Below are 15,314 nucleotides of genomic sequence, written 5' to 3' on the forward strand. Positions count from 1 at the left end.
GGAAAATTTGTGGATGTTAGATAAATAAATAAATAAAAACTCAAAATCGCTATCATTTTCTTAACCTACTTTGTCTATTCTATGAATGAAGAACCAATGGAAAAAATTGTACTTAAAGTTACTCTCAGTTACTTGACTAAATGGATATACCTAATGTAATGTTCCAAAGAAATCGAGAAATTTAGCAACAAAAGATATCACTTTTATTATTTATGATAAATATTTGAAATGTCACATATGTTATTAGAAATTGTACATCGAGAAATTGCATCAATCGTTAACCAGAGGATACAGTGATTTAGAGAGAGTTTGAAATAGTCATAGAATATGTTGTATCACAAGCCATGTCATGAGTCAAAAGATTGTTCTCAAATCAATATGATTGAATTATTGGACTCAATTTTCCAACCCACTGTTGGATTAAGATTTTAAGATTCTAAGACTAGTGGCTTATGTCTTGTATTACGAATGTAACAATATGGATTATATATTTTATTATTATTAATTTAAACTTAAGTATTTTGGATATTTGTTTTCGACTTAATAACTTACAGGTAATATTGATTCATCAATTCGGATCATGACAAATCAGATTGTGATTGAGGTATTAAAATAAGATTTTTTTTGTTAGTGATTAAATTAACCATAAATTGGATTGTAGAAGCAATGACGAGTGTCTTTCACAAAGCACTAATACAACTTAAAAATATCAATGCTATCGTGATCCAATTTGATGAGATAATTAACTTATTAATTTTGTTAAGTTTGAAATATTAATTTAAAAATATTTAAGCTTTGTATATCTTAGGACCGTAAAGACACTAAGAGGGGGTGAATTAGTACTTTCGAAAAAGTTTAAACGATTCGAAGACTTTCATTCGATGAAACTTGAATCGGAAAGGGGGTGAATTAGTGCTTTTGAAAAGGTTGAAACGATTCAAAGACTTTCGTTTGGTGAAACCCGTATCCGAAAGAGAGGCAATTAGTGCTTTCGAAAAAGTTAAAATAATTCGAAAACTTTCAATGAAATCCATATCGAAAATATGTTTAATTTCAAATGTGAGTAAGAATAGTGAATAAGTAAATCAGTTAGTAATAATAATGAAAAGCATAAAGAAAAATACAAATCGATTTATAGTTGTTTGATCATCCCGACATATGTTCACTCCGGATTCCTCTTCCCTCAAGGTTATCGACTTTCATTACCGATCTTTTTTTCAACGGGCAAAGATCAACTACCCTTGTTATAATAATTTTCTCATTTTTATAGGCTTAGGAGAGAATATTTACAACTCTCTTTTATAAGTGATTCTTACATCTCCCGAACTCAATAGAGTTTATACTTAGAATCACAAGTTTTTAATTTTTTTTTTTTGCTATCTCAAGCAAGAATGAATGAGGTATTTATAAGCCTGACTTCAAAAATGGAGTCAAAAATTCAAATACATAGATTTTCAAGATATTAGTGGTACCATCGCCTGTCACCTTGTGCACTGATAGTGTCATCGCTTGATACAGTCTAGGAGACTGTGTTTGGATGGTGCCATCATCTAACACTAGGCAGTACCACCACTGATCTTGACGGTACTATTATCAGGTTTTTTTTTGTTGAAAAAGTACACTTTGTACTTTCAAACTCATAGGTGGTACTAGGCCTAACTTTAGATTACTGAATTAGTCTTTCAATAGACCCAATGAGCCCATAATCAAGTTGACATGAAATATAATTGTCTCGATCAGCAAAGGTAAAATGCTGTATAATGCCAGTGGAGGCTCTCATGGTGTTTAACGTTCTCTCTCAGTTCTGGCATTTGCTGCACCTACTCACGGCTCCATCAGCTGCGCCTGCCGTGTTTGGAGGTGGCCTGTTGGGATACGTTATATATGACTGCACCCATTACTACCTGCATCATGGACATCCATCCAAACACCCAGCTAAACACCTGAAGGTGAGAAAGAAAAGGATTGCATTTTGTTTTGGCAACCTCGGATGTAGTTCTGAAGAGGAAAAATGCTGCTTCTTTTGCACAGCGGTATCATCTAAACCATCACTTCAAAGTTCAAAACAAGGGGTTTGGAATAACTTCTTCACTCTGGGACATCATCTTTGGCACATTGCCACCAGCAAAAACCTCTCATCAGAAAAACTGATTCTTTTGGACAATGCAAGAATAGCTTGTAATTTATTGAGGTTAGCCTCCTTCCTTTATTCACTAAAACAGTTTTACATTAACCACGATGCCATCTGTTCTCATATATTCATTATTCATTCTTTTTTTTCTTTTTTTTTCAGATTCCCTACTGTTCTCTTTGGTGGTTCCTTTTTTTCCTCCTGCATATCCCAAATAAATAAACAATGCTCTCCAATTCTTTCCTTGTATACATCACAGATCAGTGCCCTTGATCATCATGTATTGAGGACACTATTTGATGAAAGCTACCTTGTGTATTAAACCAGTTTATATGGAAACATGAGTTTTTAATTGGTCAGTAATTTGTTCATGGTCTGCATCCTAATCCAACTCTTCATCATGCAGAACTCTATCTTCAACTTTTCCTGTTAAGACACTGTACGGTGATGAATGTCTTGTGTTTAGCAGAGGTGGAAAGGAAAATAAAAGAATCCAAAATAGAGGATGTGTATAAGCTATAGACCAATCAACAAGTGAAAATGAGGCTTAAGACTAGAAAGATTTTTCTTGTTATGAGTGGAGTACGATAAATCCTGTAATTAGTGTTACGGCAAAGATTGTGACACTCAGTGAGAAGATTTCTTGTCATGTGTTAAGCAAATGTTATTACACATCACAGATGGTGGAATTCTTTTACATATTTTCATAGATGATTCATGACAAATAGAATCTATTCAATAAACAACGCTACAGTGTAGCTTATGGCAAAAACAGAGTCGAACAATACTGCTGGCTAAATGTTAATTAGAGCTTATAGAATTCAGAAAGACAAATCGATAGTCCTTGCAAAAATTAAAATCATGTCACCAGTGGATTATGGAAAAACATGCAAACCATGAGCCCAATACATACTGCCTGATACTAATTGTGAACGCTCCCATCGGCTTAGTCAACTTGACCTCCTACCAGTAGCTTCCTCTTGAACATTGCCACATTCAGTACCAGCACCACATAGAGCCTATCACACATGCTATCAATAGCATGGAAGTAAGCAATCCTCCATCTCGAGTTCAATAAGATGCTTCCACAAATCGTCCAAAATCCCACGATAAATCCTACTGCACGGCACATGTATAGCCAAATACTTTCAATTCTGTCCTTAGATTTTTTTTTTTCCTCTTCTTCTTTACCTTTTGTTGGCATATCTTCTGGACAATATTTGGTGAGAGGAGGGCCACAAAGATCTGAATTGCCGATATAGATAGATGGATCAGTAAATGTTTGTAATTGACTACCAGTGGGAATTCTACCTGAAAGATTGTTATATGATAAGTTCAAATCACTCAGGAAATTTAACGCCGCCAAGGTTGAAGGAATTGCTCCAGACAAATTATTTCTGGAGAGATCAAGAATTTCTAATTGTTGCATTCCATTAATGTTGCTCGGTATCTCCCCTGTTAGGTAATTTCTAGATAGATTTAAGCTCCGTAATCCATGCAGATTTCCCAACTCCTCAGGGATGTATCCAGACAAACTGTTGTTGGAGAGATCAATAACTTTATCAATTGAAAGCAGTCTTGTGGTGTACTCGAGTTCACTCCCTTTTATGAAGAGCCACATTATATCGTCATAGCTGAAGCTATAGTTATAGAAGTATGAATTATATGAAGGAGAGCCTCTCAATGCACTGAAGTTGCCGAAGCTACGTGGTATTGATCCTGAAAGAGCATTATTCGAGAGATCCAATATCTGCAGAGATATAAGATGAGATAATTCAGGAATGCTTCCGTTGAAGGCATTTGAGCGTAAACTGAGAGTCTTTAGATATGACAGGCTTTCTCCAATCCAAACTGGTATATTTCCGATGAAGTTGTTGTAAGCCAAATCAAGAGTAACCAAGTTCGTACAACCTTTTAAAGAAAGAGGAATTTGCCCTATTAAATTATTGTTGCTCAGATGCAGTGATTGTAGGCTTTGCAAATTGCTGAGAGAGTCAGGAATTCTTCCTTGTAATTTGTTGCTCGATACATCCAAAATAAACAAACTCGAGGAATTTTTCCAGCAATTAGGAAGCTCTCCTGATAAATTATTTTTTGAAAGCCGAAGCACTAGCAAATACTTATTTTGGCAAAACGACAAGGGGATGCTCCCACTCAGATGATTCATAGATAAATCAAACCGATATAAATATTGCATTGCATTTGAGATTTTTGATGAAAGATGACTCGAGAACGAGTTATTTGAGAGATCCAAATAATAAGTTTGCTTTGAAAAATGTTGTGGCAGCTCGCCAGCAATCTTATTGCCAGAGAGATCTAAAAACTGAAGATGTGGCATGATGTTTGTGATTCTTGGAGGAAGGTGGCCCGAGAGCGAGTTGTTTGAGAGATCCAAATATATTAGGTTTGGAAGATATTGTGGCACATCACCGCTAATCTCATTATTGGAAAGATACAAATACTCGAGAGAGGAAGGAAGCCAGTTGGGAATCCTTTCTTTGATGTTTGTACTTGATAAAGATAATTCACGAAGAGTTGTTTGCAATCGGAGCCATTTCGGAAAATGAGGCCTCGGCACTATTTGGCAGAACATCATATAGAGACTTTGAAGTTGAAAAGGAGGGATCCAGTCATCACCTTTATCCAAATCAATATAGCTATAAGAAATGTCCAAAAACTTTAAACTCGATAAGTTAGCAAAGTGGACCTCCGAAAAGCGAAATGAGTTATTAGAGAGATCCAAATTGATAAGGCCCTTCAGTCCTCCGATGCCTTCTGAAATCGTCCCATTCAAATCGTTGGAGTATAAAATCAAAGACTGTAATGACGATAGATTCGCAAGAGACGCAGGCACTGATCCGTAGAGGAAGTTGTATGAAAGATCAAGATACTTGAGATTCTTGAAGTTCCCCAACCAATCCGGCAAGGAACCCCTCAAGTGGGTGTCGCCGAGATCCAATTCCTCTAAGCTAAACATTAGGCATCCAGAGAAAACCGATTCTAGATTGGACAGCACATCGTTGATTGGTACGTCTTCTAGGTCGAGAATTTGGAGCTTGCAGAGGTTGGATAGAGCTTCTGGTCTGAAGTCGTTGTGGAACATATTATAAGACAAGTCGAGTTGCCTGAGATTTGTCAACTTGGCAATAGAATCAAGAGTTTGCCCATGTAGGTAATTCCAACCAAGAGAAAGCACCTCGAGGCTGGTTATATTAAACAGCCAGTCTGGCACGGTAGAGTTGATGATGTTGTCTTCCAAATTTAGAATTGTAAGAGATGTGAAGTTGCCATGAGATAGCGAAGGAGGAAAGGTCCTCAAGTCACAAGAAACTAATTCAATCACTTGAATACTAGAGAGCACGTTCAGTGCTTGTAACCAGTTGGACACATTTCTAAAACTAACCTGATTCATGTTAAGGTGCTGTAGAGAAGTCAAACGAGAGATCCATCCAATGTTTTCGATGTATAAGAATTTATAAAAATCATCATCTGGGTAGAAATTATAAGAAAGATCGAGTTGGTGCAAGGTGGATAGATTTCCCAGCTGATCAGGTACTCTACCTGCCAAGCCTGCACCTGAGAGATTAAGATATGTTAGTCTTCCAAAGGATCCCAAGAACTCTGGGATACGATTTCCTTCAAAGTTGTTGCCGCTAAGATCCAAATGATTAAGGTGTTGGAGAGAAAGCAATGATGGAGTTATGCCACCGTGCAGTGCCCATCTGCATCCATCATCATCGAAGTTAGTCTCAGAGCAATCCATGTATGAAACATCTGACCGATGTCTATTGCGAAGGTGGAGCTCGATAACATGGCCAGTGACGTTGGTGCAGCGGATGCCTTCCCAACTACAACAATCCTCCCCAACCCAGGAAGAAAGACGATGGGAAGGATCACGGAGTCGTTGCTTGAACTCCATGAGGGCTTTCCTCTCTGTCTCTTGACAGCGGATCATGGAGAAACCATCCGAGATCCCGAGCTCAATGCAAAGTACGGAAAGAGAGAAGACGATCACAAGAAGAGGAGATCTTTCACCCATGGATGGATATTAGAGGATCTAACTAACTTCTTATTACTCGTGCGGCAGGCAGTAGTCCATGTGTGTGTATTTATATGAATATTCTGCTCTAGTCTCTTGTGAACATGAACATTAGGACTATGGACTTGGTGGATGCTGGATATCCATAGATAGATGTCATTATTCCGCTGGTAGTCAAAGTCGTCTGAGGTGAGAATCATTCAACACTCGATGGAAATTGGGTGCCGTAGAGAGGCCGGGTAGCTTTTCCTCCACACTTTACACGATCGTGATCTCAATTTGGAGTTTCCTACCTTTTCTCATATTGGATTTTAAGATTTACGAATACGTTGATGGTTCCATCAAAATGATTTTTTATGTATCACATATCAAGATTATAACTTATTTGGAGATTCAAGATTATAACTTATTTAGAGCGAAGTTTTGTAGAAATATGATCCTAAAGTAGTCACAGAGGAGGAAAAGGTGGTCGTTCAAATTCACCGCATCCTACAAAACTGATCATACGAGGCTGCTTAATGCGTGTTTTCGAGTCAACATATGCCTGTTGTGTAACAGACATTTCTTCACTTAAAAACTTTGATCAAACAAAAGAGCTCCTCAAAATTGTTATCATATACTTGACTCAATTAATCTGTCTAATCTTTAAAAAAACTATAACAAAAAAAAAGCTACTAAAATCACTGTCATTTAAATTGCTTATCCTTTTTTATCAGCCACCATCTATCTACAATCGGGTATTGTGTTAAACAATCTATTCACGTAAGGGAATCAAGGAAAGTTATTATGAATCATCATCATTTATTTGACCTAGTAAATTTCACTTAAATAATTGTTATTTGCCTGACTCAACTAATATGTTGAATGATTCATTTAAATAGTGATCGTGATCACAATTTGAAGTCTCCTACTTGACGTTCAATGTGGTTTTCGAGTCAACCCATGTGTGTTGTGTATAAGACATTCGTTACTTTACCAAAGACAAGACTGTCATTTACTTGACCAAAGAAAAAAAAGCAACTAGAAATCACTGGCATTTACTTTACTCAATTACTATGTTTAGTCCTCCAAAGCAGATGAAACATATAATAACGAAGATCGATGGTTACGTGTGTCATGACATTATAAAATATCATCATTAGAAGGGCTATGATTTAAAAAAAATGAGAAAGATACTCCGTCGTGTTGTGCAGAAGATATGTATTTATTGAAAAGACAATAAAGAAAAATGCTACTCTAAATCACTATCATTTGCCGAATCTTTGAAACAGTAGCTATTTGTACAGCTTACATGGACGTCAATCTTTATCGCATGATGTAGAGATCTAATCGGAGTTTCAAATATTTGTAACAAGACTTTCAGAAAAAGCAAATCTAAAATTTTAATAATCTAATGCATTTGCATGGTTATAACAATTCCTATTATTATTTTTAGTAGAATCATCAAACATTAAATTCATCATCACTCAGCTATTCATCTTTCCAAGGGACTAATTTCGCGTGTAAAACGGGAAAACTTGCGAAGATTCATTGACTATAGAAAAATATACTCAAAATCATTATCATTGACTTGACCCATTTACTTTGCCTATTCGATGAAAGAATAATCAAAGAAAAAAAAACCACTTAAATCATTCTCATTTCACTCTCATTTACTTGATCAAACGAATGTGCTTAAGGTTCCAAACAAATTTATCAATAAAGAATATCATTTTTATAAATATTTGAAATGTCACACATGTTGTTGAAAATTGTACATGGAGTGGGTTGTTCCCACAGCTTACGTCCACATCAATCATTAACCAAAGAATGTAGAGATTTAAAGAGAATTTGAAATAGTCATAGGACATGTATCACAAACGGTGTCGTGAATGAAAAGTTCATTTGAGTCAATATATGAGAAAGTTTGCGGATGCTCACCATCACATACATGTTATCAAAAAGCTTGAGAACATACATGTTATCTAAGTCAATATGTGAGAAAAAAATGCACGCGGAGCCTCTCATACATGTTATCAAAAGCTTGAAAGTAAACAATCCTCCATCTCATGTGAAGCATGAGGCTTCCACAGATCGTCCAAAATCCCACGATAAATCCCAGTGCAGTCCACATGAACAGCCAAATTATTTCAGTTCTGCTTGCAGAATTCTTATTGTTCTCTTTTTCTTCAGTATGTTTTGCCAGGTCGTCTATACAATTTTTTGGGAGAGGAGGCCACAAAGATTTGGATTGCCGATATAGATAGATGGATCATTTAAAGTTTGCGATTGGCTACTAGGTGGGGATTTTACCCGAGAGATGGTTATACCACAAGTTCAAATCATTCAAGAAATTTAAAACTGCTAAGGTGCAAGGAATTGTGCCCGAGAGATTATTTTTTGAGAGGTTGAGGATTTCTAGCTATTGCATTCCATCAATGTTGTTTGGTACCTCCTCTGTTCAAAGGAAACTTCCACTTGATAGTATCGTAAGATTTGCTTCTTCTTCAGGGGATTAGATGCCTTCCGAGAATGTTTAAGCTATCTGCAGGGTGCTCGACATTCTTAATGCACTTTGGGTTCCAAGTTTGATGATCCTTATAAAATTTTCTGCAGGGTCTGGGCAATCACGATCTCTTACGAAGGAAGTGGCACATTTGGTCGCTAATAATCAGGACAACCTTGACTTTCTAAAATTAACGGCCATGTATAGGAGGAGTTCCGAGAAGATGCGAGCCTGGGTGCAGAAAATAACGAAGGAAATAACATTATTCTACTATCATAATTCCATGTCATATAAATTTCATGCGAGCCTGGGTGCAGAAAATATACTTTCTTCAGTCTATCAATTTCAATCACTTAAACCCGATGAACTTCCTTTGAAGCTGCTGCAAACTCCAGAAGACGTAGAGAACTTTTTTCCTGTCAACAGATAAAGCTGTTCTACTCCTTGAGTTCCGTGGATGGTCAGCCAAATTGTTGCGCAGAAAGAACAATGGAAATTATTGGACTAATATGTCTGCATTTAATCATTCAGAGAATGCTTTTCCACCTTAACTTGTTTGCCTACTGATGGCTCATTTCAGGTCTTCTTACTTTATGTAAGCAGCATGTAGAATCAGCTCTCGTTTAGCATTGACACCTTGCTGTTGAATACGCCAAATGTCAATGACACTCTTAGTAGATATAAAACAAATTTGATAAAGGGTTATGCATTATAGGGATTTTGTTTCTTTTATTGTATAAAAATAATCTATAGGTTCATTGTCATGGAGAACTGGGCCAGTTACTTATTGGCAAGTAACCTTCTAGCTTCTTGTTGAGAACCATGATGCAGGGGAAACACAATTCATTATCTGTTTCATGGATGCCATCACGAGTACCCCACGGACGGACTGCGCCTTGTTTTTCCACCTGCTGCTACAGCCATCATATGTGTGCCGGTATTAGCACTTATCTTTCTCATCCATTTTATATATGTGCTGGAATTAATGAGCATGCCATGTTTCGTCTAATGCTTTTGAGCATTTTGGTATATATGACTTCTATTTTCTCTTTTTGAAAAATTTAAACTGTCTCGATTAGCAGCAAAGGTAAAATGGCTGTGCCATGTCAGTGGAGGCTCTCATGGTGCTTAATATGAGTTTTTAATTGGTCAGTAATTTGTTCATGGTCTGCATCCTAATCCAAATCTTCATCATGCAGAACTCTATCTTCAACTTTTCCTGTTAAGACACTGTACGGTGATGAATGTCTTGTGTTTAGCAGAGATGGAAAGGAAAATAAAAGAATCCAAAATAGAGGATGTGTATAAGCTATAGACCACTCAACAAGTGAAAACGAGGCATAAGGCTAGAAAGATTTTTCTTGTTATGAGTGGAGTCCTATAAATCCTGTAATTAGTGTTACGGCAAAGATTGTGACACATCGCAAATGTTATTACACATCGCATATGGTGGAATACTTTTACATATTTTCATAGATGATTCATGACAAATAGAATCTATTCAATAAACTAAGCCACAGTGTAGCTTATGGCAAAAACAGAGTCGAACAATACTGCTGGCTAAATGTTAATTAGAGCTTATAGACTATAGGAAGAGAACTCATACTTTGATGAACTAAAATTTTGATGCTAAGAGAATTCAGAAAGACAAATCGATAGTCCTTGCAAAAATTAAAATCATGTCACCAGTGGATTATGAAAAAACATGCAAACCATGAGCCCAATACATACTGCCTGATACTAATGGTGAACGCTCCCATCGGCTTAGTCAACTTGACCTCCTACCAGTAGCTTCCTCTTGAACATCGCCACATTCAGTACCAGCACCACGTAGAGCCTATCACACATGCTATCAATAGCTTGGAAGTAAGCAATCCTCCATCTCGAGTTCAATAAGATGCTTCCACAAATCGTCCAAAATCCCACGATAAATCCTACTGCACGGCACATGTATAGCCAAATACTTTTAAGTCTATCCTTAGAATTTTCATTTTCCTCTTCTTCTTTACCTTCTGTTGGCATATCATCCGTACAAATTTTGGCAAGAGGAGAGCCACAAAGATCTGAATTGCCGGCATAGATTGATGGATCTGTAAGCGTTTGTAATTGGCTACCCGTTGGAATTCTACCTGAAAGATTGTTATATGACAAGTTCAAATAACTCAAGAAATTTAACGCCGCCAAGGTTGAAGGAATCGCTCCAGACAAATTATTTCTAGAGAGATCAAGAATTTCTAATTGTTGCATTCCATTAATGTTGCTCGGTATCTCCCCTGTTAGGTAATTTCTAGATAGATTCAAGCTCCGTAATCCATGTAGATTTCCCAACTCCTCAGGAATAAAGCCAGATAAACTATTGTTGGAGAGATCAATAACTTTATCAAATGAAAGCTGTCTTGTAGTATACTCGAGTTCACTCCCTTTTATGAAGAGCCACATTTCATCGTCGTAGCTATAGTTGTTGAAATATAAATCACTTGAAGAAGAAGACCTCTTTAATGAACTGAAGTTGCTGAAGGTATGTGGTATTGCTCCTGAAAGATTGTTATTTGAGAGATCCAATATTTGAAGAGATGTAAGATGAGATAGTTCAGGAATTCTTCCGGTGAGGGCATTCGAGCGTAAGCTGAGAGTCTTTAAGTGTGGTAAGCTTTCCCCAATCCAAGCTGGTATATTTCCGTTGAAGTTGTTGTAAGCCAAATCAAGAGTAACCAAATTTGTACAACCTTTTAAAGAAAGAGGAATTTGCCCTACTAAATTATTGTTGCTCAGATGCAGTGATTGTAGGCTTTGCAAATTGCTGAGAGAGTCAGGAATTCTTCCTTGGAATTTGTTGTTCGATAAGTCCAAAATAAACAAACTTGAGGAATTTTTCCAGCAATTAGGAAGCTCTCCTGATAAATTATTTTTTGAAAGTCGAAGCACTTGCAAAAACCTCTTTTGACAAAACGACAAGGGGATGCTCCCACTCAGATGATTCATAGATAAATCAAACCAATATAAATATCGCATTGTATTTGAGATTCTTAGAGGAAGTTGGCTTGAGAATGAGTTATTTGAGAGATCCAAAAACTGAAGATGTGGCATGATGTTTGTGATTCTTGGAGGAAGATGGCCTGACAGCGAGTTGTTTGAGAGATCCAAATCTACTAGGTTTGGAAGATATTGTGGCACATCACCGCTAATCTCATTATTGGAAAGATACAAATACTCGAGAGAGGAAGGAAGCCAGTTGGGAATCCTTCCTTTGATACTTGTACTTGATAAAGATAATTCACGAAGAGTTGTTTGCAATCGGAGCCATTTCGGAAAATGAGGCCTCGGCACTATTTGGCAAAAGGTCATATAGAGACTTTGAAGTTGAAAAGGAGGGATCCAGTCATCACCTTTATTCAAATCAATATAGCTATAAGAAATGTCCAAAAACTTTAAACTCGATAATTTAGCAAAGTCGACCTCTGACAAGCGAAATGAGTTATTAGAGAGATCCAAATTGATAAGGCCCTTCAGTCCTCCGATGCCTTCTGAAATCGACCCGTTCAAATCGTTGGAGTATAAAAACAAAGATTGCAGCGATGATAGATTTCCAAGAGATGCAGGAACTGATCCGTAGAGGAAGTTGTTTGAAAGATCAAGAGACTTGAGATTCTTGAAGTTCCCCAACCAATCCGGCAAGGAACCTCTCAACTGGGTGCCGTGGAGATCCAATTCCTTTAAGCTAAACATTAGGCATCCAGAGAAAACCGATTCTAGATTGGACAGCATATCGTTGATTGGTACCTCTTCTAGGTAGAGAATTTGGAGCTTGCAGAGGTTGGATAGAGCTTGTGGTCTGAAGCCGTCGTGGAACATATTACTAGATAAGTCGAGTGACCTGAGATTTGTCAACTTGGCAATAGAATCAGGAGTGTGCCAGTAGAGGTAATTCCAACCAAGAGAAAGCACCTCGAGGCTGGTTATGTTAAACAGCCAGTCTGGCACAGTAGAGTTGATCAAGTTATCGTACAAATTTAGAGTTGTAAGAGATGTGAAGTTGACATGTGGTAGTGAAGGGGGAAAGGCCCTCAAGCCACAATAAGCCAATTCAACCACTTGAATACTAGAGAGCACGTTCAGTGCTTGTAACCAGTTGGACACATTTCTAAAACTAACCCAATTCATGTTAAGGTGCTGTAGAGAAGTCAAACGAGAGATCCATCCAATGTTTTCGATGTATAAGAATTTATAAAAATCATCTTCCGAGTAGAAATTATAAGAAAGATCGAGTTGGTGCAAGGTGGAGAGATTTCCCAGCTGATCAGGTACTTTACCTCCGAAGCCTGCTCCTGAGAGATTAAGATATGTTAGTCTTCCAAAGGATCCCAAGAACTCTGGGATACGATTTCCTTCAAAGTTGTTGCCGCTAAGATCCAAATGATTAAGGTGTTGGAGAGAAAGCAATGATGGAGTTATGCCACCGTGCAGTGCCCATCTGCATCCAACATCATCATCATCGAAGTTAGTCTCAGAGCAATCCATGTATGAAACATCCGACCGATGTCTATTGCGAAGGTGGAGCTCGATAACATGGCCAGTGACGTTGCTGCAGCGGATGCCTTCCCAACTACAACAATCCTCCCCAACCCAGGAAGAAAGACGACGGGAAGGATCACGGACTCGTTGCTTGAACTCCATGAGGGCTTTCCTCTCTGTCTCTTGACAGCGGATCATGGAGAAACCATCCGAGATCCCGAGATCAATGCAAAGCACGGAAAGAGAGATGACGATCACAAGGAGAGGAGATCTTTCACCCATGGATGGATATTAGAGGATCTAACTAACTTCTTATTACTCGTGCGGCAGGCAGCAGTCCATGTGTGTGTATTTATATTAATATTCCGCTCTAGCCTCTTGTGAACATGAACATTAGGACTATGGACTTGGTGGGTGCTGGATATCCATAGATAGATGTCATTATTCGGCTGGTAGTCAAAGTCGTCTGAGGTGAGAATCATTCAACACCCAATGGAAATTGGGTGCCGTAGATAGGTCGGGGAGCTTTTCCTCCACATCTTCCCTCCACGCTTTACACGATGGTGATCTCAATTTGGAGTTTCATACCTTTGCTCATATTGGAGGCTGTAAAAATTCGAGAGTTTCAAATATTTGTAACAAGACTTTTAGAAAAAGCAAATCTAAAATTTTAATGATCTAATACAGAGCAAGCCAACTTCATTCATTTGTAGAAAATATATGATGAAGCTCGTTGTGCCAATCCCATTTCAATATGATTACAGACATGGCCTTGCAAAATTAGCCGATAAATTTGCACGGCTACGACATTCCATTTATCATATGCGATAGGAGTTATTAAACACTACTCGTCTTTCCAAAGGACTCAACTTTTGTCCGTGTGAAACAATAAAATTTATGGATGTTCATTCACTGTAGATAAATAAATATAAAAAAAAAAAACTCAAAATCGTTATCATTTGCTTGATCTACTTTGTCTATTCTATGAATGAATAACCAATGAAAAAAATGCACTTAAAATCACTCTCAAGTATTTGACTAAATGAATATACTTAATGTTCTAAAGAAATCAAGAAATTTAGCAACAAAGGATATCACTTTTATGATTTATGATAAATGTTTGTAATGTCACACATGTTATAAGATATTGTCAATGGAGTGAGAGAGTTTGAAATAATCGTAGAACACATTGTATCTTGCATGTCGTGTTATGAATCAAAAGTTCATTCTCGAATTATTGGACTCAATTTTCCAACCCACTGTTTGATTAAGATTTTAAGATTCTAAGATTAATGGCCTGTGTCTTGTATTACTAATGTAATAGTAAGGATTATATATTTTATTATTATTAATTTAAACTTAAGTATTTTGTATATTTCGTTTTGACTCAATAATTCGATAGGTTATATCGATTCATCAATTGGGATCATGACAAATCAATCGTGATTGAGGTATTAAAACAATAATTTTTTTTGTTTGTGATTAAATTAAGCATACATTGGATTGTAGAGTGTCTTTCATTAACAAAGCAATAATACAACTTAAATATGTCAATCCTATTGTGGTCAAATTTGACGAGATAATTAATTTATTAATTTTGTTGAATTTAAAATATGGATCTAAAAGATGGTGCCCGGTATTGTTCAGGAGAAATCCATTCATCGAAAATATTAGAAAAAAAATTACTTAAAACTACTATCATTTACTTGACCCAATTATTCTTTTTATTTATTTTAAAAGATAAATACATGTCTAATCTTTCGAAGGAGTTGCAAGCTTCTTATTTGTATCAACTCCAAATTATTTCTCAAATGAATTATTAAGCAATCATCTAAATTGCTTATCCTTCACTAAGTTTACGGCAAAAACAAGAAGATCATCTGTCTACAATCCAGTTAATAGAAAGAATAGAAAATAAGAAAATAGAGGATAAAAAGAATTATTAAAAAAAATTTATTGAAGAAGCTTTCTTGAATGCATTAACATGTCCCTCTTCTATTTATATAAATTACGAGGGAAGATTTTTAAAATAGATTTCTCTCAACGGAATAAAGATATTTCAAAGGGATATAAAATATCATCATCAAAAGGGACATAATTAAAAAAAAAGAAAAAGATATACTGTCATATTGTGTAGAAGATATGTA

At 36.7% G+C, this 15,314-nt stretch overlaps 2 protein-coding genes and 1 long non-coding RNA gene across 4 annotated transcripts; 1 reads left to right on the plus strand and 2 right to left on the minus strand.

Annotated features, from left to right (window-relative positions):
- Positions 1 to 1,807: 1,807 nt before the first annotated feature.
- Positions 1,808 to 2,629, plus strand: LOC108952176 (uncharacterized). 2 transcript variants are annotated; one of them, XR_010494383.1, is made up of 3 exons: positions 1,808 to 1,949; positions 2,032 to 2,191; positions 2,538 to 2,629. It is a non-coding gene; the product is annotated as an uncharacterized LOC108952176 (long non-coding RNA). The 2 variants fall into 2 exon arrangements; XR_001976764.2 differs by lacking the exon at positions 2,538 to 2,629 and adding an exon at positions 2,294 to 2,460.
- A 448-nt stretch (positions 2,630 to 3,077) lies between these two features.
- On the minus strand, positions 3,078 to 6,170 carry LOC135631581 (receptor-like protein EIX2). Its single transcript, XM_065139314.1, has one exon. The coding sequence runs from the start codon at positions 6,168 to 6,170 to the stop codon at positions 3,078 to 3,080; it is 3,093 nt and encodes a 1,030-aa protein (XP_064995386.1).
- A 4,071-nt stretch (positions 6,171 to 10,241) lies between these two features.
- Positions 10,242 to 13,679, minus strand: LOC103976331 (receptor-like protein EIX2). Its single transcript, XM_065138061.1, has one exon. It carries the CDS (start codon positions 13,447 to 13,449, stop codon positions 10,420 to 10,422), a length of 3,030 nt encoding a protein of 1,009 aa, XP_064994133.1. The 5' UTR covers positions 13,450 to 13,679; the 3' UTR covers positions 10,242 to 10,419.
- Positions 13,680 to 15,314: the final 1,635 nt, after the last annotated feature.

Source organism: Musa acuminata, chromosome BXJ3-2, assembly GCF_036884655.1.
Source record: "Musa acuminata AAA Group cultivar baxijiao chromosome BXJ3-2, Cavendish_Baxijiao_AAA, whole genome shotgun sequence".
Lineage (NCBI taxonomy): Eukaryota > Viridiplantae > Streptophyta > Magnoliopsida > Zingiberales > Musaceae > Musa > Musa acuminata.

Excerpts from the sequence above, each read along its gene's own strand:
- LOC135631581 (XM_065139314.1), bottom strand. The coding sequence starts at position 6,170 with ATGGGTGAAAGATCTCCTCTTCTTGTGATCGTCTTCTCTCTTTCCGTA.
- LOC103976331 (XM_065138061.1), bottom strand. The coding sequence starts at position 13,449 with ATGGGTGAAAGATCTCCTCTCCTTGTGATCGTCATCTCTCTTTCCGTG.